General features: G+C 33.5%; 4 protein-coding genes across 5 annotated transcripts; all 4 read left to right on the top strand.

Moving 5' to 3' along the window:
• The first annotated feature begins 34 nt into the window (after positions 1–34).
• Positions 35–1825, top strand: LOC104725558 (uncharacterized). Its single transcript, XM_010444227.3, has 5 exons — positions 35–561; positions 657–899; positions 995–1073; positions 1307–1385; positions 1491–1825. Exons 1-5 carry the CDS (start codon positions 250–252, stop codon positions 1552–1554), a joined length of 777 nt encoding a protein of 258 aa, XP_010442529.2. The 5' UTR covers positions 35–249; the 3' UTR covers positions 1555–1825.
• A 328-nt stretch (positions 1826–2153) lies between these two features.
• Positions 2154–5265, top strand: LOC104725557 (putative inactive purple acid phosphatase 27). Of its 2 annotated transcripts, none has more exons than XM_010444226.3 (10): positions 2154–2584; positions 2688–2779; positions 2880–2946; positions 3037–3156; positions 3247–3339; positions 3445–3574; positions 3661–3742; positions 3821–3953; positions 4042–4247; positions 4326–5265. In XM_010444226.3, the coding sequence occupies exons 1-10, from the start codon at positions 2387–2389 to the stop codon at positions 5065–5067; spliced, it is 1863 nt and encodes a 620-aa protein (XP_010442528.2). In that variant the 5' UTR covers positions 2154–2386; the 3' UTR covers positions 5068–5265. The 2 variants fall into 2 exon arrangements, 1 of the variants encoding a protein (XP_010442528.2); XR_015573113.1 differs by having other exon boundaries at positions 2173–2584; positions 4020–4247.
• A 9364-nt stretch (positions 5266–14629) lies between these two features.
• On the top strand, positions 14630–17274 carry LOC104725555 (pentatricopeptide repeat-containing protein At5g50390, chloroplastic). The gene is made up of 2 exons (XM_087470912.1): positions 14630–16701; positions 16783–17274. Exons 1-2 carry the CDS (start codon positions 14906–14908, stop codon positions 17111–17113), a joined length of 2127 nt encoding a protein of 708 aa, XP_087327038.1. The 5' UTR covers positions 14630–14905; the 3' UTR covers positions 17114–17274.
• A 1558-nt stretch (positions 17275–18832) lies between these two features.
• On the top strand, positions 18833–21370 carry LOC104725554 (exocyst complex component EXO70B1). Its single transcript, XM_010444222.3, has one exon. The coding sequence runs from the start codon at positions 19072–19074 to the stop codon at positions 21142–21144; it is 2073 nt and encodes a 690-aa protein (XP_010442524.2). The 5' UTR covers positions 18833–19071; the 3' UTR covers positions 21145–21370.
• The last annotated feature ends 3684 nt before the right edge of the window (positions 21371–25054 follow it).

Raw genomic sequence — 25054 nt, 5'->3', positions numbered from 1 at the left:
AATAAAAAGTAGAGAAACAACTAATAATAATAATGACGTGTAAATTAAATCAGAAAGAATAAGTAGAAGACGTTTAAGACAAAAAGCGATAAACTTCAATTAATTACAAATTTTGTAAAAGTCGATTGTTTTGTAAGTGAAAAAGAGGAAAGATTAACTGAAGTACTTTATTTAAAGATTTAACATTTTTTCAACCCGACCACTGTGCTGTGTGAAGTGAAACCACAAACAAGGAAAAAAAAAAAAAAAATGTCGAATTCGAGTGACGAAACCCTAGAACATGAAAAGGGGCAGCAGCAATTTGAATCGGATGACAAAATCTCAAACGCGAACCAGAGAGCAGAGCCATCTCAGGAATGGGAGACAATGGCCAGAGCTTGGGTCTCAGCTTTCCCCGACGCTAAAGCCGTCGTAAGCGCCGGCGAAGTCGAGACTTGGATCGGCACAAACTTAGATTCTTTACCAGCAGATCTCCGTCACATGCCTCGCTCCGAGCTCGTAGATCGTCTCCTCTCAATCCAACATTACATGAGACCAACACCATCGTCAGATCAGAACGAGGTGATTAACCAACAACAGTCACTTCATTTTTTTGATGATTGCGACTCTTTCGATTTTGTTTTTGTGGATTTGATTTTTTGAATGATATATTACAGCAAAATGTGGAAACGGATCAACAACACCCAGCTCGATTTCAGAGGACTGATCAGTGGTTACCTGTGTATTCATGGTTAGAGTCTTTGGATAATGGAGAGTTGGTGAAATCTAAGGATATTTCTGAATGGCTTGATGCTAATCCTGAGGTTAAACAAGAGCTTTCTTCTAGGCATTCTCGTTATCACTTGACTCATTATGTCAAGAAATGTCATCTCAAGATTCTTAAAAGAAAGGAGAAGAAGGTTTTAGCTTGCTTTTGCTCTCTTTCTCGAGTTTGGTTTGCAATGTCAAATCCAGTTTAGGTTGATATTAACTTATTTTCTGGTATTTCGATTAGGGACTAATCCGACTGAGCAGAGCAACTGCAATGGAAGTTCACAAAGAATTTGGCGAGAAACACCTTGCTATGCTTTCAGGTAACGCTATTTCCTGCTCGAAACTAATGTTGTTGATTGGTGTTCATTTGATAGCTTAATTGAACATTTAGTGATAATTCTTTAGATACAAGATATTTATCTAAGTGGAACCGTGAAGTTAGATGACACTAATGTGTCCTATTATTTCCTCTATGATTGTCTACAACTCTACATGTAAATGGATATGTTAGTGATGTAATGTCGTTTTTAATCTTGTGTGCAAATTTGTGTAGCTGATCCGTTGAGCAACATACCAAAAGACAGTGATCTTTACCGCACAAAACAGAAAGAAGCTAAACGCAGATATGAGATGTAAGTGTCTGAATTTTCCCAATACTCACCTATGAGATAGCAGAGCAGAAACTAATGATAAAAAAAAATTGTCATTAAGCATGTTTCTTTTACATGGTTTTCCAGCTTGGTAGAGCTCGAGAAGAGACTGGCTCCGCATTTTTCAAAGCCTCGGATAGCAAACAGATGAACAATCAGGTTATCTACAAGATGCTGGTGGCCTTTGGATTAGCTTTGTAAGTATGTTCTCTGTTTCGGTGCTGTAGAACTGTTTGTGAAATTGTACGATCATGTAGCTGTATCCAAATATAGATGGAGTCTAGTTTGGTGATGTCTTATGTAAGTTGTAATCTTTTTGCAATGTGAACAATAAAGAAACCAGATCCAGTATTATGTAGACTGTAGAGTGAGAGAGGGATACAGGATACTCTTCATGAGAAGTAAAAATAATGTTTGTCTTCCTTCGCACGATATTCAGTAGACAGATTAAGAATCAGAATTATTATTATCATATTTAGTGGCTGTGTTTTTTTTCCTAGATATACATAGAATATTACACACAGCCTAAGAATATTCTTTTATGAAGGAAATGAGAAAAATATGCTAAAAAAAATGAAAATCAATTTTTCCTTCTTGGTTTGTAAAAAAAAGAAAAAAAAAGAGACATCCCCTTCAAAACTTCACTGTATTCCACAAAGTTAAATGAAATAAAACTAAAATCATCCTATTAATATCATCTTTGGTATTTTTTTCGAAATAATAAAATTTGATAATGACAAATGTTACGACATTATGTGCTCACCTCAATGACAATTATTTTGCAAGTAAAAAGACAGACAACTTCTGGTTCTGTCTTCCTAAAAAAAAAGAAAAGTTTTTGTTCTCTCTGTCTTCTCCTCCTTAACGCCTCGATGGAGGGAGAAGATAAATAAATATTTGATTAAAAACCCAGAATCTTGAAAAATCGTAGATTATATACGATTACAAAGATTTAATCTTGAACAAAACCAAAGAAGAGAAGGATGAAACTCGCAACGATGATGGTTAGGGATTTGTTGGCGATTCTGTGTTTCATCGTACATGTGGCTTCGAGCTTGACCTCAAGTTACGAAAGTGGACGTGGAGATCAAGCACTGTCTCAAATTGATATTTACAGCATTAATTTTGCTCTGCATCACTCTGCTTCCATTAACGTTTCCCCTCGTGTTCTTGGTTCCCAGGTAAACAACTTAATTTCAGACCAAACTGATAATCATGTTATGTTCCTTGGCCTTTCCTGTGAACCGTTTGTAATACCAAATTTGATGATGGTTGCTGCTACAGGGTGAGGACACTGAATGGGTAAATGTTGATATTTCAAACCCAGAGCCTTCTTCAGACGATTGGGTTGGAGTCTTCTCACCAGCAAAATTCGAGTATTTTCATATTCATCAACCTCTCTTTATGAAATATATATGTCGGATTGTGCTTGATGTGTTAATAAACATATATGTCTTTGTCTTTCTCTTCTTTTAGCTCATCTTCTTGTGCTCCAACTGATGGCAAAGAGTTAGATCCTTTTATTTGCTCAGCTCCAATCAAGGTCCTATATCACATTCTGACTGTTGATTTCTCAACTTTGACAAGGCTAATTCATTTCATTTCATCTCATTCAGTTTCCTAATTTGTATAGTATATGTATGCCAAGTCCAATCCCGACTACATGAAGACCGGGAGTGCGGTTTTGAAGTTCATGCTTATTAACCAGAGAGCTGATTTCTCCTTTGCACTCTTCACCGGGGGGCTTTCAAATGTCTGTTGAGTACACAACCGTTCAATCTCCTATTCCATTTTGCAAATACCAAATGAGACTCTCTAATTCATCTGTTTCATTGCTCTGCAGCCAACACTTGTTGCGGTTTCGAATCATGTATCATTTATCAATCCTAAAGCTCCTGTTTATCCGCGTCTTGCTTTAGGAAAGAAGTGGGACGAAGTAAGTTTTCCATAGCCTGAGTCAACTATGACATTTCTTAGAAAACCTGTTTAATCAAAGCTTTACAGCATTCAAAAACTCTCAAAAATACTATGATTTTGATAGATGACTGTAACATGGACGAGCGGATACAACATAGATGAGGCTGTTCCGTTTGTGGAATGGAGTCGGAAGGGAACTCAAAGTAGAAGATCGCCAGCTGGTACCTTGACTTTTACCAGAAACAGCATGTGTGGTATGTTACACTTTGAGAATATGATACAACAAAATCTATACACCCTCATCTTTATTTTTGGATTCTTATTACGCGGTTTGACGCAGGTGCTCCTGCTCGTACTGTTGGTTGGCGCGATCCGGGTTTCATTCACACTGCTTTCTTGAAAGATCTTTGGCCAAACCTCAGGTATGTCCACTATTTAGAACTTAGAAGTATATGGGGTAACGGTTTTTGTAATGATTTTGGATCATCTACTACCTCAAGGTACACATACATGATGGGTCATGAGTTGATGAATGGTTCGATAATTTGGAGCAAGAATTTCACGTTCAAGTCTTCTCCTTATCCTGGACAAGACTCGTTACAACATATCATAATCTTTGGCGACATGGGGAAGGTATTTGCTAACTGTTTGAGTGTTTTCTATGCAAAAACATAACCTTGTCTAAATCTTTACTCTCAGGACTTATGTTTTGTATTTTAAGGGAGAGCGGGATGGGTCAAATGAGTACAATGATTATCAGCCTGGTGCACTCAACACGACTGACCAACTCATCAAGGACTTGAACAACATTGACATTGTTTTCCACATCGGAGATATCACTTACGCGAATGGTTACATTTCGCAGTGGGATCAGTTCACAGCTCAAGTTGAACCTATCGCTTCTACTGTTCCATACATGATTGCAAGGTTAGCCTGCCCGGGCCATTTCAGTCTTTGCCATAACGGTTTTGTGGATTCTTGTCCTTAACTTGTGTTACTCTTCAGTGGCAACCATGAGCGGGATTGGCCAGACTCTGGATCTTTCTATGGCGGTAAAGACTCTGGAGGGGAATGTGGGGTTCCTGCTGAAACCATGTACTACTTTCCTGCTGAGAACAAAGCTAAGTTCTGGTACTCTGCGGATTATGGAATGTTTCGGTTCTGTGTAGCGGATACTGAACATGATTGGAGAGAAGGGTCAGAACAGTACCGGTTCATAGAGCGTTGTCTTGCCTCTGTTGATAGAAAGACTCAGCCATGGTTGATCTTTATTGCTCATCGTGTCCTTGGTTATTCGACAAATGATTGGTATGGTCAAGAAGGTTCCTTTGAAGAGCCTATGGGAAGAGAGAGCTTGCAGAAGCTGTGGCAGAAGTACAAAGTAGACATTGCGTTCTACGGCCATGTCCATAACTATGAGAGAACCTGCCCCATTTACCAGAACCAATGTATGGACAATGAGAAGACTCACTACTCAGGAGTCTTTAAAGGAACTATACACGTGGTTGTTGGTGGTGCAGGAAGTCACTTGTCTTCCTTCAGCTCGCTGAAACCCAACTGGAGTATCTTAAGAGACTATGATTACGGGTTTGTGAAGTTGACGGCTTTCGATCACTCCTCGCTTCTCTTTGAGTACAAGAAGAGCAGCAATGGAGTTGTCCATGACTCCTTCACCGTCTCTAGAGATTACAGAGATGTCTTGGCTTGTGTTCGGGATAGCTGCGAGCCAACCACATTAGCTTCTTGATGTAAAGTCTCGTCTTCGTGAAGAATCAGTCTGGTTTAGATTCCTTAGACTTGACGTAATGTTTTAATGTAATTTGGTTATGTTTGTTCATGTATATTTGGAAACATGTAAGACCTCTAAAGAAACTCATATTGATGATGAAAATAAAAAAGATACAATCAAAGAAGATGAGGTTTCTTGCTCATCATTTCAACTAAATAGCATAGATACATAGAATGAATAAAAGCGACTACGGAACATAACACAAAGAATAAACTCAAGTAAAGAGCTAAACCGGGGAAAATAGAGTAGAAAAGGAATGCGAGGTAAACAAGACCGTAGATGCTACTTAAACATCCAAATATGTTATTTGCAACTATGATCTTGTAGGGAAATAGATCGTCCCCATGAGTTGTGCCGTATATCAGGCTGCGACCCACACCGCGACAATGCTATATTGGCTGAAGATGAGATAGTCATACACGGAAGATTCGGCGAGTATCGTGCTTATAGGAATCTTGTGGCGTTAGAATTTATGAGATTCGACAAATAAATAAAGGTTTTCAGATGATTGATATCGAGTCTCACCATGATGAAGGTTCTGTCTGAGATTCATTGACACAAGCAGGCTTATCAGTAACACCCATGGCTCCAAAATCTTAACTAATATTGATGTTGAAGACTATGCAATCGCGAGCTCAGCACTTTAGTAACCCTAATGTTTTGTATATATACTAGAAAAAGGTAAAATAAATGTAATGAAATATGCAATATTTTGGAACTAATATATATTATAATATATATATATATATATTTATTTAAAGATACTTCAATGTTAATTACCATAAATATTAAAAGTAAGATATATTAATTTTAAACTGAAATTTTATCAGGTTTAAAATTAATTTTTATATTAAAATTTTATCAACTTGATCAAAAGAAAAAAAAAATACAATATTAATATACAATATGAACCTTGTGTTTTATTTAAATTTTTGAAAATCATATGCAACATTTCTTTGACTGTTAGATTTCAAACTTGAAATTGTATATATATTATATTGGTTATATTATGTGTGTAAATTGTATAATTTTCAGTACATTCAAACTTATCAAATTGAGAATTTTGTGATTAATTAGTGAGATTAACATATATGAATGAGCTTTTTTTTAAGAACATACAATGATGCGAAGTCACATACATATATATTTCGTACACCTTCTTCTCACTCTTATCATAGCTATTTAGCACATAAAAGTACATAAATGTTTTATCTTGATTTGCAAAGATTAAATATTTATAAACTTTACCAAAAAAAAAAAAACAAATGTGTATATATATGAGCAATTATGTTTGTGTATTAAAATTTTAAACTAAATGAAAACAATAAAATGAAGTAACCACACATTAAAATAAAAAGTTAATATGATATTAAGCAGTACCAACATGGAAAGAGCTTGTGTAGCTAATGAAAATTTGGTTGTTTATGTTCATCATTTGGTTGAATACTCACTTTCGGTTCTTTTGACTAGAAAGTAAATTATTTTTAAAAACTGAAACGACCATACCCATTTTTTTATAATAATAAATACTCTAAATTAGTGGTCTCATATCCACTAGCCACCTAACCACAACCAAACCAAACAGTGAAAAATAACCAATTTCAATATCCAATAATTATCCAATAATATATAACCATTATTTAAATCATAATAAATATCCAATATCCAAACAACATGCAACAAGGAACCAGAAACCTAGCAATGTTCTATTGACTCAACTCTAGCAACCTAACAGAAGCCAGACAACAACCAATCGAGTCCCTAGAACATTCTATTCTTCATTGCCTTGATTCCACGATCACACTTTGCCTTTACCTGCACCACAAACACAAATTGAGATGCATGAGTATTTGATAAACACTCAATGAGGCAATCCTCCCATCTATTGGACTTTATACACAAGCAATAAGATCTATATATGCCACAAACAACAAACAATAAAAATAAACCAAGCAATATACAAAGCATCACATCAACTGTCGTAAATGAAGAAGGGTGTCGACTGACACCAGATGGTGTCGATTGACACTGACACATGCTCGACATTCTCAAAACCCTCGTTGGTGTCGACTGACACCTCTACATGGTGTCGATCGACACTCACTAAAGTTATCGAATCGTCCTCGCGTTGGTGTCGACCGACACCCCAACTGGTGTCGATCGACACTGATGCCGAGCATCGATTTCCTTCGATCAGAAACTCTGAATCTCGCCTCCAAGCTCTTCCAATCCGCTCCATGCATCCCCAGAAGCAAAACCCAGCCATATCAGCCACGAAATACCATAGAGAACTCAAAGGAAACAATCACATAAACACCAAATCACTGAAAGTTAGAGATCTTAGCTTAGATAAGCCATGGTCATGCACTCACCTCTTTGCAGGAAAATTCTGACCAACAGCAACAAATCCAACCCTCCTAGCAAGCTTCTAGCACCTTCCTAGTTTCAGATCTCTCAAGAACAGCCAAGAAATCTAACCAATTCTCCCAAAAACTCAAGAACGCTTCTTTTCTCTCTTTTTCTCTCAAAACAATAAACGGCGACAAACAAAACTTGCCAAAACCCTTTTTTCGTCGATTCCCACTTAAGTATCTCGGTTCAATGGTTTTTCTCAAACCAAACCGATCCAAATCGACAATTAAATCAATCGGGTCGAACCAGAAATTATTGGTATCCCCAAAACGCAGTTTTGGTTCGCGGATGTTATAAAAACTAAAATGATTTTTAGCAACTTAGCATAACAGACATGCTAAACAACATATGATGTTTGATGAATAAATTTACTTGATATTTATAGAGAATTTTTTTCAATAATACTTCATTAGTATCATGAAAGGTTTCAGTTTTTTTTTGTTGTCAAACATCATGGGTTTTATATATTGTTACATTTCTATAATAAATATAAATTGTGTGGGAATTAATACATTAAAGTATATTAACATGATGACTCCTTTTTTTTTTGTTAAACATCATGGGATTTACATTCTAAAGAATTAATATGCAAGAAATTGTCACTATGATTATTATTAAATTTTGAATTTATTTTTAAATACAAAAAATATCTTTTAGCAAAAAAGTTTGAAATATCATATTTTTAATATCTTGGAATTGATTTGTTTTATATATTGAATTCAGATTAGACTGAAAGACTTGATCTTTTGGTGCAAGAATTAAGAAATTTCATATTTTATATCTTTAAATTATTTAAAACAAAATGAATTGATATTTTGACATAAAAAGTTGTGATATTTTAACAACAAATTAATTCTAATATTTTTATATTCTTATATTTTGATATTACTTTAGAATGAAATTAATTAATCTTTTGAATATTAATATTGTATTCTTTAATTCCTGACATTTTTAATTTTATGGTAATTATATAACTACTAAAAAGACATTGAAAAATAATAAAATATTTTTTAGTATAAATTATATTTAAATTTAGTGAATATAAAAAATAGTATATGTAAATTTGAAATTAATGACACATGTCAAAAGAAAACAACATCACTTGTCAGCCGCTTAGAGCAAGAGCTTCAAAAAAAATTACTTTATTATATAAGAAGACTAGGGAGCTGCACACATTGAATTTGAGGTCAATGTTTTCTAAAAACTATAGTTAATTATCTTATTTCAATCTTTTACAACTACTATAAATCATTTTACCACCATATATATGGAGGCTAGACAGAGAAAACCGCAGTTCAGTTCCTTGAGGCAACAAGCTTGAAACTAGAAGACGTCATTATCTCTTTTGTCATCGCTAGGAGAAACCCTCAACATCAACCTCAGTACTATCAAGAAGAAAAAATCCCTCTTGTAGCTCCTTCAATTAAGGATACTCTCTAAGATTCTTTCAAGTCTCTTAAATATGTAACTAACAAATATTCTAATTTTTAAATATGTGTATTTTTCCAAAAAAAAATTATCTTTAACTTCCAATTAAAAATTATATAATCTATCACTACTATTATAGTTTTTTTTATTGCAAATAACTTTTTCATATATTCTTATATTTTTCACAAATATTCAATAATGACAGTCTAGTGTCTCTCTATGTTTATTTTTGCTGGTAACCACCAGAACTGTGGTTAATATTACTTGTCTTAAAAACTGAAGGAAATAAATTGGGGATTAATGAAAAACAAATTATGGAGGGGAAGGTGTTATTAGGACTCCCACCTAATGTGGATTTATCTGTTAATAAAATTGTGGGTCTTTTTAATATGTTGGGCAAAGTTGGGGGATGATTTGATGTTGTTGAAATTGAAAATTATAAGTGATGATATGACGGAATGAGAAGAGAGAAAATTCAACTTTATAGATATAAATAGGTTTGTTATTATAACGAATTATTGAAATTATTTAAACAATATGTTACTATAGTAATAGGACCATTAGTAACAGCAAAGCCAATTGAATTTGGTCATTTCATTAAATAGTTAAAATAAATTAAATTTATTTATATTTTTAGTTTTTGGGAAAAAATCTTGGTAAGTAGTCTAGAAAGAAAAGTGTAAGACCTTACTTAATTACTTTGATAGATAATTTTATGTTGTCCTATATATTAATTTTACTGTTATCATCTCAAAATAATAGTTAACAAAATAATTTTATATATATATGATAAGCCAATTTGAAAATAATTTAATAAAATGAAATCACAAAAAAGATCTTATACTATAAGTTTAACTACTCCCTCCGTTTCAAAATATATGATGTTTTAACTAAAGCACGCAGATTAATAAGTCTTTACTTTTAATAAGTTCAACCAATCAGAAACAATACTGCATAATATAAAATACTAAACTAATTTAAAAGTTGCATAGAAACTTGAAAACATCCTATATTATGAAACAAAAAACTTCTCTAAAACATCTTATATTTTGAAACGGAGGGAGTATATTTTATAAAACTTCACTGAAAGAAAAGTGTGTCACACTTAATATTTTGTATTTTCTATAAATTATCTCTATTTCTAATCATTATAGAATAAAAAGCATATATTTTTGTGTACTTTGGTATTGGTTTGAGATTTATGAAGATTTTTGAAGAGTTCAACAAAATCATTAAAAGTGAATAAGTGAAAGATTGTTAAAGATTGCTAGAGAGTTTTGTTGATTAGTTTTTTAAAATCTTGTAAAGTACTTCAAACAATTCCTGTATTTTTATGATACTTTCTATGACTTTATTTTGTAAAGAAAGTGTCTAAAATCATGAACCAATAACATAATAATTGAACTCATTAACAATCCTAGATTCTTTTGTTTTAATTGAATAACACAAAAATTTTAATGACTTTATAAAAGTCTGAATCCAATAACCCAGATTTGGTAAGATTTTAAATGATTTTTTACAAATCACAAACTATAACACTAAACTTTAACAGAGTTTAACAAAATATTGATCTAATAACAACAGATTCTACATAACATTTTAAATCTTTAAAACTCTATTCAAATCTTAAACCAATAACCCTCAATAACCACTTATTGTTTTCTGTTATGTCATGGGGTGATAAAGCAATTATGTTAGGATACCATTATGTTTATTTATTTTCTTTGATTACATATGTTTCAAAGACAAAACAAACTATATCTTATAGAATACTATTAAATACAGATTCAAATTTATTTGAGTTGTGTCTTTAATACACTACATATGATTATGGAATATAATATGACTTTTTCATCTATTAAAAAATCTTCTATATTTTAAATTAGTCTATCATAAATTAATTTTGTTTCAGTTTTTATTTCAAATAGTATGAAACCATTTTTTATTTTTAATTGGTATAAAATAATTTGGTTTTAATTTTTTTTAAGTTGGGTTAATCAATGTTTTTAATTTTTAGGTTATATGGTGTATGATTTCATTATGAAATATATTAGATGTTAAAACTAAAAAATGGAAAAATATTTTTCGTAAAAATGTTAACACAAATTTCAAAGAGCAAACTATACAACAACATATCTTTTTTTAAGAAATTATGCACCATATAAGATACAAAAAAAAAAAATAGAATGTAAAATTTAAAATTAATGAGAAGAACAAAAATAGAGCGTCAAATGTCGCATTGTTAGGCAAAGTTAGAAAAAACTTTGTCATATTATATAAGATAGAGCGTTTAGTTTCTGGCCTTTAATCTTAAATAATCTATTGGTGGGATATTTTATGTTAGTAATTTGATAATTGCTTACTCATTTATTCCCCATTAGATCTTACCAATTCATTATCCATAAAATTAGAATTCAATCCTTAATTACTCTCTTTTTGAAACAATTTTTCAGTCATTAGTATATCATTTCAGTCATAGGTTCCTAAGAGGAATTATATTATTTTTATATATCTTTCCAAATTTCAATAGGTATTCTTGAATAATTTTTATATTATTTTCATGTTATCATGTTTGTTGTTCGTGTTAATTCTATATAGAAAAATAAATTATGTGAGAATGTTTGACAAATTAATTTATTCATTAGAGTGTTTATGTATATCTTTCCTGAGATATACATGATGAAAAACTTGCATGCTTGGCTTGGTGGATGGTCAAAGAAGGTCATGTTCTCAACTTGGAAAACAGCTAGCAGTGTTGGTGAAGGACACTTCTGGGTTTGAACAAGGATGAGCAGATACAGATGGAATTTATTTACCTTTTTAGAAACAATATCTTATCTCTTTCAGTTTTTCTTGGTGTGAGTCTTCATATATATATCTAAACTAGAAGTCATCTCGTGCTACGCACAGATTTAGCTTACATTGTTTTTGAATTTTAGTAATTTGAAGATTATTAATTTTTATTTATTTACTCATTAATGGTTATTTTTGGGATTTTAAAAATATACTGATCATTTTAATTTTATTGGGTTCTTTTGTTTGGTTTTACTTGAGTTTTACTTTTAAATATAGTATTAGAATATTTCAACATATGGAGAACTTTTTGATTGTACAATAGAGTGTTTATGGTTTATTCTCACTTTAGATTTTCAAGATATATTAAACATTCACCATCTTTTTCTTTTGTTGCTTGCGTTGCACAATTTCTATTACCACTTCGACATCTACAAAAACATGTAATTTTGGAATATAACTTACATGAATTCAATGTAAATATGAAATTAAGGTAAATAAAAATAAACTTAATAAATTTTTTTTACCAGTTAATTTTTGGTGAGGTAAAAAATGTAATCACATTGCTCTCTCATCATATAATATTTTATTTATACATTCTAATACAAATTAAAATATTTTTTTACAAAATTTCAATAATGAAAATGAATCCAAGTAAATAAAGTTGTAGAAAACTACTCTAAGTTTTGGATGAGAGAATTTTTTTTTTTTTTGATGAGTATAAAAATGCAAAGTTTTATTACATCATCATCATAAATGCACTTTAATAAAACTAATAATCATTTTATTGTAGCTACTTAGAAGACAAACAGTAGAATATTACAATGTCAAATGTCATAATAATAAAGTTTGTTAGAAGGTAAACTATTATATACGTGAAAGTGGAAAATGTTATGGGAATTTTTGTTGTTTTTTAATTTTTAAGATGGTTAAATCTAAAACTATTTGATAATAAGATTCCTAAATAAATATGATACCAATATACAATTAGCATATACTACTCAAAACTATAGACGTCAAATTAATCAGATATAGTATAGAAAAATGCAACTCATATCATACCATGATATAAAAAGACATCACAAGCTCAACAACATGATTTTTAAACATATGATAGTAACATACAATTTTCCTTTTTTTATAATAGTTTGAAATACGTTTTTTCTTAAAGATGAAAACTAATAAGAAACTAAATTTACAATGGAGAGACTCATATGTATTGTCCAATAAGAAGAAGTTTTAGCCTGCTTTACCACATCAATGCTCAAAAGAGAAGAAAATAGAAAGATTCTAAAATATAAGAAAAGAACAAAACTGAACATGTTCAACATATTGAATCATGATAGTTCATTCTTTTAATGATGTAGTAGTATTAACACAGTCAACAAACACGACAATCGTGAAGTAAAAATAAAACATGGTTGAAGACTCAGCTCATATATGTCAAGCAAGTGAAGCCAAGGATTAGGGCACCAAAAGTTTTGGGGCCTATTATTTTAAATTAAAAGTTTTAGGTCTTTTATGTAAAAAAAATAAAAAGTTCAGTTGTTGATATATCCAATTTAGGGATGGAGTTTTATTAGGTTTATGTAAAAAACTATCTCATCTTTTTAATTGTTGGTGAATGAGCATTAGATTAATTTTAATTAAACTTGTTTTTAGTGAGTTTTAAAGTAAAATTTAATTTAGAAAACAAAATTTGAAACTCTAATAAAAAAAGTTCCAATATTTGAAGAGGTTTAAAACAATAATCAATGATTAGGCATTATAATATTTATTTTCATATATAATATGAGAAGGTTTTTCCTAGCTTTTTCTAACAATGTGAGTGTTCTCATTACTTTTAAATTTAACATTATTCTTTTTTGTTTGATTTTATTTTATTTGTATCTTATATGATGTATAGCTTGTAAAAAAAAATGTTGTATAGTTGACACAAAATTTTAAAAAATAGAATGTAAAATTTAAAATTTAAAACCTTGTCATTTTATTTATTTATTTTAGTTAGGTTGATCAATGTTTTTTATTTTTAGGTTATATGGTGTATGATTTCATTAAGAAATATATTAGATGTTAAAATAATGGAAGAAATATTTTTTGTAACAACGTTTAAACAAATTTCAAAGAGCAAACTGTACAACATAACTATACACCATATAATATACAAATAAACTGAAATTTTAAAAATAGAATGTAAAATTTAAAATTAATGAGAAGGACATATGTTATGTTGGAATTAAATAGAATGGTAACCTAATTCTATTCTAATTGGAATTGGAATTATTCTGATAAAACAAATTATAAAATTATCTTGAATACTATTCCAAACTCGAATGGGATTATTTGATACACAAATTGTAAAATTAAATTAAATACTATTCCAAATCTAAATTCCAAACTCGAACGGATTTAAATCTCCAGATTCGAAAACCTGAGCACCTATCCGATCCAAACTCCAACCCGAACAAATATTTGAACATATTCATAATATAAATACATAATATATTAGTAATATTTATACTTTGTATCCATATCCGAATATAATACAGGGTATCCGAGAAAAACGGATATCCGTTATCCGTTTTGAATTTTAGCACTATTCGTATTCGTATTTGTATTCGTTTTATCCGATATTTCACTATCTGTATTCGTATCTGTTTGTCCGGATCTCCGTTTTTTTCGGAATGGATTCAGATACAAATACGGATATCCGCGGATAGCAAATAATAATCTCAGGCCTAGTAGTAACCTAATTAAGTGCCTAAAATAGTTGGATATTTGGATTTTTTTAGGTATTTAAATTAGTTATTGAGTAAATTTAGGTAAAAACAGCAAAAATTGTTAGATAATTTGAGTATTTACAAGTATTTTGGATGAAGCTATACCCGTATCCGAACTCGAAAACGACGTAGTTTCTTCATTACTACCTGCTTCTCTCCTCAAAAGTCTTAACCATCTTCCAACTGCCATCAGCGGAGGTCCCAATGCTTTGATGCTCTTCTCTCTATTTTTCAAAATCTCTAATTTTTTTTCTTTCGACATTGCGTAGCATCAACGAAACAAATCCATCTTTCTACGGAGCTATCTCGGGCGGTTCCGATCAGTATGGTCTGGATCCTCTGTTTTCTCCCATTCTTTTATTGATCTCATTACCTTTCCAATCATGGAGATTCCACTCTCGTTTTACCAGAGCATAAGTTTAGACGAGAGTCGAGACTCTTATTCCAATCACAAGGTTTTCAATTTCCCACGAAATTTTCTCTTTTCTGGATACGATTTTTCGCTCCGGGGAAGAAGATGGAAGAACCCATTTGGGAGGATCACGTGTTCCTCTGTAGTTCAAGGTCTTAAGCCAAAGCCAAAGCTGAAACCAGAGAAGATCAAAGTCGATGTTGATGAGTCGAAAGATCAGGTTTTGATAGATACCCAGATCAGGAAATCTGGAGTGAGGATTTGTAGTCAGATTGAGAAGTTGGTTTTGTGTAATAGGTTCAGGGAAGCGTTTGAGTTGTTCGAGATTTTGGAGATTCAAGGTAGTTTTAAAGTAGGTGTTAGTACGTATGATGCTTTGGTTGAAGCTTGTATTCGTTTGAGATCGATTCGTTGTGTTAAAAGGGTTTATGGGTTTATGATGAGCAATGGGTTTGAGCCGGAGCAGTACATGATGAACAGAATCTTGCTCATGCATGTGAAATGCGGGATGATTATAGATGCACGTAGGTTGTTTGAGGAAATGCCTGAGAGGAACTTGTTATCTTATTACTCGATTATCTCTGGGTTTGTCAACTTTGGTAATTATGTTGAAGCTTTTGAGCTGTTTAAGATGATGTGGGAGGAGCTTTCTGATTGTGAGACTCATACGTTTGCGGTGATGCTTCGTGCGTCTGCTGGGTTAGGATCTATTTATGTAGGGAAACAGTTACACGTTTGTGCGTTGAAACTAGGAGTTGTTGATAACATTTTTGTGTCGTGTGGGTTGATAGATATGTATAGCAAGTGCGGGGACGTTGAAGATGCTCGTTGCGCTTTTGAGAGTATGCCTGAGAAAACTACTGTTGCTTGGAACAACATCATAGCAGGTTACGCGCTCCATGGTTACAGCGAGGAAGCTTTGTGTTTGTTGTATGAGATGCGAGACTCAGGTGCTTCTTTTGATCAGTTCACACTTTCCATAATGATAAGAATTTCGACAAGACTTGCAAAGCTTGAGCTTACAAAGCAGGCGCATGCTAGTTTAATTAGAAACGGTTTTGAATCAGAAATTGTCGCCAACACGGCTCTTGTGGACTTCTATAGCAAATGGGGTAGAGTAGATACTGCTAGATATGTTTTTGATACATTGCCGAGGAAAAATATAATCTCATGGAACGCTTTGATGGGCGGGTATGCAAATCATGGTAGAGGAACCGATGCTGTTAAGTTGTTTGAGAAAATGATTGCTGCACAAGTCGCTCCAAATCATGTCACATTCCTTGCAGTTCTATCAGCGTGTTCATATTCAGGTTTATCTGAACAAGGTTGGGAGATATTTCTATCGATGAGTGAGGTTCATGGGATCAAACCAAGGGCAATGCACTATGCCTGCATGATTGAGCTGTTGGGTAGGGATGGTTTATTAGATGAAGCCATTGCTTTTATCAGAAGAGCACCTTTGAAACCGACGGTTAATATGTGGGCGGCGCTCTTGAATGCTTGTAGGATGCACGAAAACTTAGAGCTCGGAAGAGTGGTTGCTGAAAAACTCTACGGAATGGGACCAGAGAAGCTTGGAAACTACGTTGTGCTGTATAATATGTACAACAGTATGGGAAATACTGCAGAAGCTGCAGGAGTTTTGGAGACATTGGAGAGCAAAGGATTAAGCATGATGCCGGCTTGTACTTGGGTCGAGGTTGGAGATCAGAGTCACAGTTTTCTTTCAGGAGACAAGTGTGATTCTTACGATGAGACAGTGAAAAGGTAACTAATCTGACAGCAGTACAATCTTTCTTTACCTTTTATTTCTCTCTCATTACCTAAAAAGATGATGTAATGAAACAGGGAAATATACCAGAAAGTCGATGAATTGATGGAAGAAATTTACGAGTATGGGTATGTAGCGGAGGAGAAAAACATTCTACCAGACGTGGATGAGAAGGAAGAAGAACGAGTAGGGAGATATCACAGCGAGAAGCTTGCGATAGCATATGGATTGGTGAATACGCCGGAATGGAATGCTCTGCAGATAACTCAGAACCATAGAATATGCAAAGACTGCCACAAGGTGGTTGAGTTCATAACATTGGTTACAGGAAGAGAGATGGTAGTGAGAGACGCGAGCCGGTTCCATCATTTCAAAGAAGGGAAGTGTTCTTGTGGAGGTTATTGGTGAATCACAAGTAGAATTAGACTCCATTTTTATTTGTTATTTGTTCCTTTTACGCTAAAGATAAATGTATAACAAAGGGAAATGAAATAGTGTGTGATCATGTAACGATTTCTATTATTCTTTTTAGCATTGTTATCAATAAAAGGTAAAAAGTTTTGTTATCATTCTCTGCTTATAATACAAAAGGACCGATGATCATGGAACCCATAATGAAGAAGAAATGCGTTTTTTAGTATGAATTGGGGCTAAAAACAGCGGGTTAATCCTAATTGAAAACTCAAATTTTAATTTTTTTTTAATAAAATAAATAAACCGTAAAACAGGAAAAAAAACCAAACCAATTAGTCCATCTTTTTATTTATTTTCCGGGGTCGCAGTGGCTATTTTTCATCAATTTCAAATCATTTAGGAAAAAAAAGAAAATTAAAATACGTTTCAAACAATTCTTTTGTTTATTTGATTTTAATCATTATACATATATATATATATATATATATTTATTTTATAACCTTTAATTAACTCCAAAATTTTAATCAAGTCCCTAAATTTTTTCCGCGTCTCTCTCGCTCTCCACCAAAAAAAAAATAATCTTGAAATCAAAACTATCCTCGGTAATTATGGGGAAGGATCATCGTCCTATTTGTATACATTATTTCCGCAGCCGTGGAATCTGTTTGAAAGGAGACAACAGCGAGTTTAATCATTCAAAAACCTTGCAATCTGTTAGTAGGGGTGAATTGTGACACCCCGGTTTCAGAGACTTGCAGAGAGGTTTAAAAGAATTGATTTGGCCACCTATGTCACCAAAGTGCACTTATCTTTTCGGTCAAGGGGCCTGAGAGAACTCCAGAGTTAAGCGTGCGTGAGCTGGAGTAGTCTCAGGATGAGTGACTTTTCGGGAAGTGACTATCGAAACTGTGCGAGTGAGGACAAAACACAGGAAAAGATCATGTGGTGATTTGTAGAGATGATAACAAGTCTTTAAAACCTCTGTGACATAGCAAACCGGCTGTCGAATATTGATGGGCTCATAGGCCTAGTGAGAAAACGTGAGATCCATTAAAAAAGGTGGGCCCATGAACTGGGATTGGACATGTGATCCACTAAAAGGTGGTGGTTGGAACGTTACATTCAGGAAGACAGAATTCTCACTATGATCTTGACTTCAAGGAAACATAGTATTTTCTTAACATTATTAGTTTTTTCATGAATGAATTGTCATGGTGATATTCTAAGCTGTAAACATTAAAATAAATCAAACCAAATGTATGTTCTCGTATAATCAGATTATTTTATGTGATTTGTTTACTGGATGATATATTTTTTTAAAGTAATGAGTTTTCTATATAACAACTTAACAGAAATAAAAAAGTTATTATATGAGAAACAAACCAATATTTTAGAAAAATATCAATTAAATATAATTTGAAGCCGTCTAAAATAAAAATTTCATAGTGAACGAACAAAAAACAAATCTTCTTGGTAGTGAAACTTGAAACAGTCTAAAACACCTTGGATACAATTGGAATTAGCCTAATCCAAAATCACTCCAAATAATAAATAGAAATTAAGTTGAAACACATGTACAGAATTAGTTAATTTACCTTGCATAAAAAATAAAAATAAATAAAGGAGTAAACCGGTAGATACCAAGAGGAGTAAACCGGAATTAGCCGGTACCAAAAAAAAAAAAAAAAAACATTTCGGTCAACGAAGACGTTTTTGACTCTCTTTTTTTTTCATTGGAAAGACCAAAAAAAAAAAGTCACCTTTGTCTTCCATTTCGCTGTCTTTGTTCCACTCAAACCCTAGGAAAAAAAAGAAGTTATACTCCATTTCTTCAATTCAATCTCCCACAAGTTTGATCCCCTAAATCCCACAACACGATCCATGTCCTCATCTTCTTGATTCAGTCCCCCCCCTCTCAATTTTGTTTTCTCCTTTTCCGATTTCTCTAATTCATGGCCGCAACAACAACCACGGCGGCTAGTATCAACGCCGGAGCCGGTGGTGGAGGTGGTGGTGTTGGTGGAGCTGAAGACCGTGTTCTCGCCACGGCGCAACAGATCGTGAATAGCCTCAACACACCTAAAGAGGTTCGTGAAGATATGTTACTTATCTTCTCCAGCTTTGATAACCGTTTATCGAATATCAAAACTGCGATGACGAACCAGGAGGAGGATCAAAACGACGCTCTCACGGCGCGTTTAGAAGCTGCGGAATCGGTTATTCATCGTTGGGACGGCGGTAACGATTCTTCTCGTCACTCGTCTTCGTCTTCTGGTAACTATCGTTCCTCCTCGTTTTCTCTTTCGTTCGATGAATCTCCTGAGGAAGCTACGGAGTTTCTCTCAGCTGTTGATGAGGTTATCTCTTTGCTTGAGGATCTTTCGTCGAAGAATAAGGCCGATATGGTAGATAGAGCTGATAGTGCTTTGCAGATGGCTATGTCTCAGCTTGAAGATGAATTTAGACGGATTTTGATTCGTAACACTGTTCCTTTAGATGCGGAGCGGCTCTATGGCTCGATGCGACGTGTTTCTCTGTCGTTTGCTGATGGTGATGTGGTTGAGGATTTTGAGAATTTTGGATTGGTTGCTGATGGAGATGGTAGTGGGAGTGGGAGTGGGAGTAGGAGGAGGTTGTTTCATGAGAGGGGAGGGAGTATTGGGTGTGATCTTTGGGTTGATTTGATTAATCCGACTGCTGTTGAAGATTTGAAGGAGATTGCGGAGCGGATGATTCGTGCTGGTTATGAGATGGAGTGTGTTCAGGTTTATAGCACGGTGAGGCGTGATGCTTTGGATGAATGTTTGATGATTCTCGGTGTTGAGAAGCTGAGTATAGAAGAAGTTCAGAAGATTGATTGGAAGTCTATGGATGAGAAGATGAAGAAGTGGATTCAAGCTGTGAAGATCACTGTTAGGGTTCTTCTGGCTGGTGAGAAGAAGATATGTGATGAGATCTTTAGCGGTTCCGAGTCGAGTAAAGAGGTCTGCTTTAACGAGACGACTAAAAGTTGTGTGATGCAGTTGTTGAATTTTGGAGAGGCTGTGGCGATTGGTAGAAGATCATCAGAGAAGCTGTTTAGGATTCTGGATATGTATGACGCGCTGGCTAATGTGTTGCAGACGTTAGAGGTGATGGTCACTGACTGTTTCGTGTGTAACGAGACCAAGGGGGTGTTGGAAGCACTGGGTGATGCTGCGAGGGGGACTTTTGTTGAGTTTGAGAATAATGTTCGGAATGAGACATCTAAGAGACCGACGACAAATGGTGAGGTTCATCCGATGATACGTTATGTGATGAATTACATGAAACTGATTGTGGATTATGCGGTTACCCTTAATTCTCTTCTGGAGAATGATGTGTTAGATGGCTTATCTGGGGATGATAGTACAGAGGAGATGTCTCCTCTTGCGAAACGAATATTGAGGTTGATTACGTCCTTAGAGTCAAATCTGGAAGAGAAATCAAAGTTGTATGAAGATGGTGGGCTACAATATGTGTTCATGATGAATAACATTTATTACATAGTTCAGAAGGTGAAGGATTCTGAGCTGGGTAATCTCTTGGGTGATGATTGGGTTAGAAAGCGAAGAGGGCAGATACGTCAATATGCTACCGGTTACCTCAGGGCTTCCTGGAGCAGGGTGCTATCTGCTTTGAGGGACGAAAGCATGGGTGGAAGCTCAAGCGGTAGCCCGAGTTATGGGCAAAGAAGCAACAATTCGTCCAAGATGGCGTTAAAGGAGAGATTCAGAGGTTTTAATGCCAGTTTTGAAGAGTTATACAGGCTTCAAACGGCTTGGAAGGTCCCGGATCCTCAACTTCGTGAAGAATTGAGGATATCTATATCAGAGAAAGTAATTCCGGCTTACCGGGCTTTCTTTGGAAGGAATAAGAGTCAACTAGAAGGTGGTAGGCATGCTGGAAAGTACATAAAATACACACCAGATGACCTGGAGAGTTACTTACCAGACCTATTTGAAGGAACGCAACTGGTTATTCACCACCCAAAAAGGAAAAGTTAAGTTCTCTTGCTGGATGATGACGACGACTCTCTAGCTGGAAGGACAGTCTTGTCTGTTTGAAAGATGACAGTGGCCAGGTAATTTATAAGTCAGGGGTTTAAGTTATATATGTGAAAGTCGGACTTAGACCCTTTTATAGACTGTGTCAAAATTCTTATGTACATGTCTTAATACTTATCATGTTATGACCATGGGTTTTATATAATGACTGTGCTCTTGTTACAAATGGTCTTTGCTCTGTTGGTTTGTCACAGTTGGTTTTGAGATTATAGAGCACAAACTGTTGTTAGATAGTTGATTGGTAATATTACTTTCTTGTTGTAACTTGAGTGTCTGTACTTACTACTTAAGTTTCATAGTAAAGTGTGTATGTTACATACAAACGAGATTAGAAAATTTCAATTATTAATAATGGGGATTATGTGTGGCCTAGTGAGGAAGTTTAACATGGCTGTATGGGGGCAGTAGGCAAAACTCTTTTAGACTTGAATGTTATGTCTTGTGGGGTTTGCACTAGTGGTTGATTGTTGTGTTCATTGTCATCAATATCATGACGATTAATAATCAAGGATCCTTTTTGTGTGATGTTAACAAATTATTGGATGCTAAGAATTAAGAAATCTTCAAAAAGGTTGAGTAGCACTCATCATGTGGAAGTTGAAGCAAATCAACATTGGTACTATGGTTGAATCCTCCTCTTGTGGCTCTCTGTGTGGTAATTGGACATGGAGCAAGTCGCTTCAAAAAGTGAGGCTTTGTATGGTAGGTGGATCTCGAAAAATCTTTATAGAATCTCTGAGGCCCCTAACTTCTTTTATAACCCATCAAAGAAACCGCTATTTTTGTCTAGAATTTGTCCCTCCAAGGTGTAAGGGAAGACTTGTGAAATACTGAAATTTGTTATTAAGGTGCCATCGCCATTCTTTCGAAAAGGTCTCTTGGCATTTTCTTTTAATAGTATCAGTTGGGCATGGGCATGGGCATGGGCAAAGTATCCAAACTCGAGGACCCACCCGATCCGAAAGACTCAATCCTATCTTTGAACTTGAAATTTTAAAATATCTGAACATGTTTTAAATCTCAAAACCCGAAAATCTGATCCCAAATTTGACCCGAACTTGAACTCGAACAGGTACCTGAATATAAGTAGATAGTAGTAAGGGAATTTAGCCAAAAATACCACTTTGTCTCAAAATCTTAGCTTGAATGTCACATTTGCTAAACCTTTTCAGAAAGTGGCAGAGTGCCATAAAAGAACTTTTGGCATGTGTAAAAAAGACAGAAATGCGCTCGATGTAGGAAAATGAACCCATTTTAGAAGGTCTGTCGTGGGATTTGACGTTTAGCGGCTTGGAGTGAGAACGGGAGCATTAAGAGATGCATAGTTCTTAAGTTAACTTGGTGGGTAAATCTAAACGAATTAATAATAGGTAAGAAAAACTGAGAAAAAACAAGAAAGAAAAGAAAGTCGAAGAAAGAAGCGTTATTGTCTACAAAGTAAGCGTTTCAGTAGACAAGTTGAAAGCGATTGTGTCTTCGGACAAAGAATGGTGAATCAGTTCGATCCATAATGAACACAGATGGAACATGTTTAATGAGATGCGTCTTCTGCTATAAGAGCATCAAACATTCTTACACTTTCAAGAGTTTGTCCCAAACCTCGCGTCTTTGCTTTTTCCCAGCCAAGCAATCCACGTTCTCCATGTATACACAAGGCTCGTCAATTTGCAAAAATGGTCATATGCACCAGATTCATGGGATTTATAATACAACAAGTGTGTGTTTTCAACATCTTGCTTTATTTATTTTTCTTACTGATAAATTGATAATCATCATCACTGCGTTGTCACCACTTGAATTCACCTTCCTTTGTACTTCTCTTGCAGTATATAAAGCCTATTGTCAGAAACTCAAATCATCCTTTAAAAGGAGATCTTCTATATGCTATTGAAAGAGTGTTGAAGCTTTCAGTTCCAACTTTATACCTGTGGCTTTGCATGTTCTAGTACTGCTTCTTCCACCTTTGCTTTGGTATGTTGCGTTCCCTTCTCTTTCGGGATATTTTCCAAAGAAGAACAACAGAAAAAACTACATCTCATCAAGAAATTGACAATTGTAGTCTCTCCTAGTCTTTGATGTGATTTATTTAACATTTGTTATTTTCTTTATTTCCACTCTATAAAGCTTTCACAATCTTTGTTCAATTTGTTCTTTTAAAAAGTTAAAACTAAACTCTATTTTGGAGGGCTGTATGAAGCAAGCCCTCTATGCTATATGTATTCAACCATGTACTTTTATCATCTGCCCAATTCACCATGTATTAGCTATACATAAACTTTTAACCAAATTGAATTGATTTTTTTAACTACGACTTAAAATTCTATTTATGGTACGGTTTCACGATTAGAGTAATTTACCCCCAAATCTATTATGGTTTTGATTTCCTCAAAACCTCTATGTCAAAGAAAGGGTTGCAATTAAGTTTTTAAGCAATGTTTTTAAACCGGGATCGGACCGGTCCAACCATGATCCGGTGGACATTCCGGTTCGGGTTACTTCTAAAACCCAGAAAACACCAAAACTGGTGGTTGAACCGGCGGGTCCAACCGGTGGTTGAACCAGCGGTGGGTCGATCTCAAATTAAAACATTTAATTTTTATCACAGTTCAAACTCAAACCAAATTAAAAATAAATGTTGTTATATTTATAAAAGAATCACTTAGTTATTTTATCTCATCATTTAAAATTTTAATTTTAGTTATTTAGTACTTAATTATGTGTGTCTTGTACATACAGTAAAACCTCTATAAATTAATAAACACTATAAATTAATAAATTTTGTTAGTCCCAAGTCGGGTCAATGTAAAAAATAACAAAATTCGATAAGATAATCAGAGAATATTTTTTTGAAATCCCTATGTAAAATGTAGTCCCAATAATATCATAAGTTAATAATCATGTAAATTTACATATATATATAATATGTGGGAAAAAATATACTGATATAATAAAGTGTGTTCTCCTAAACCTCATATTTATATTAAAATTGTTATGTTGTATCTTCAAACTATAATGATATAAAATATTCTATAACATTTCATAAAAATAGCTAAAATGTTTTAATGTTTTCAATTTCTAAATATGCATCATTTACATTTTGATAGTTTGATAGGGTATTAAAATACGACAATTGATATTCTTATTCATAAATTTGAGTTTATGTATGTCATGTGTATAAGTGAATTTGTCTATAGTATTTGTAACTTATTTTCAATAATTTTTTCTAAATATTTCAAATTCAATTCCAATACCATAAAAACTACAATATCCGAAATTCTAATCTTATTTTGCTAAAATTGTCTCAATTCATAATTTTTTAAAAAATAAACAATTAAAAATATATCTATAAATTAATAATTATTAATTTACATTATAAAATAATAATTATTAATTTATATATAAATTAATATCACTATAAATTAATAAAATATCTTGGTCCCAACATTATTAATTTATAGAAGTTTTACTGTATATTTATAGAAAGTGTATTTTATAATCATAAAATATAAAAAATAACTATAAACTAATTGACTCGTGGTTCAACCGGTCCGACCGGTTGACCTAGTGATCCAAAAGATTTTCGGTTCACTTTCCGGTCCGGTTTTAAAACCATTGTTTTTAAGATTTGGGTTCAAGTCAACAATTTACATTCGAGGTTAGTCTAATCGCAAAAATGTTAACTTAACGATTTTAAATCATAATTTAAGGAATTAATTAAATTTGTTTAACTGGAGAGAAATTTATAGATTGGGTGGAAATTCCACCGTGGAATATGAAGTTTACAAATAGCACATGGTGAAATAGATAAGAGGCTAAAAGTATAATATGAAGTTGTGAACCGAGTAAAACG

This window comes from Camelina sativa, chromosome 11 (assembly GCF_030686135.1).
Source record: "Camelina sativa cultivar CO46 ecotype springtype chromosome 11, ASM3068613v1".
In the NCBI taxonomy this organism is placed as follows: domain Eukaryota; kingdom Viridiplantae; phylum Streptophyta; class Magnoliopsida; order Brassicales; family Brassicaceae; genus Camelina; species Camelina sativa.
This window is presented reverse-complemented; position numbering and strand designations above follow the sequence as displayed.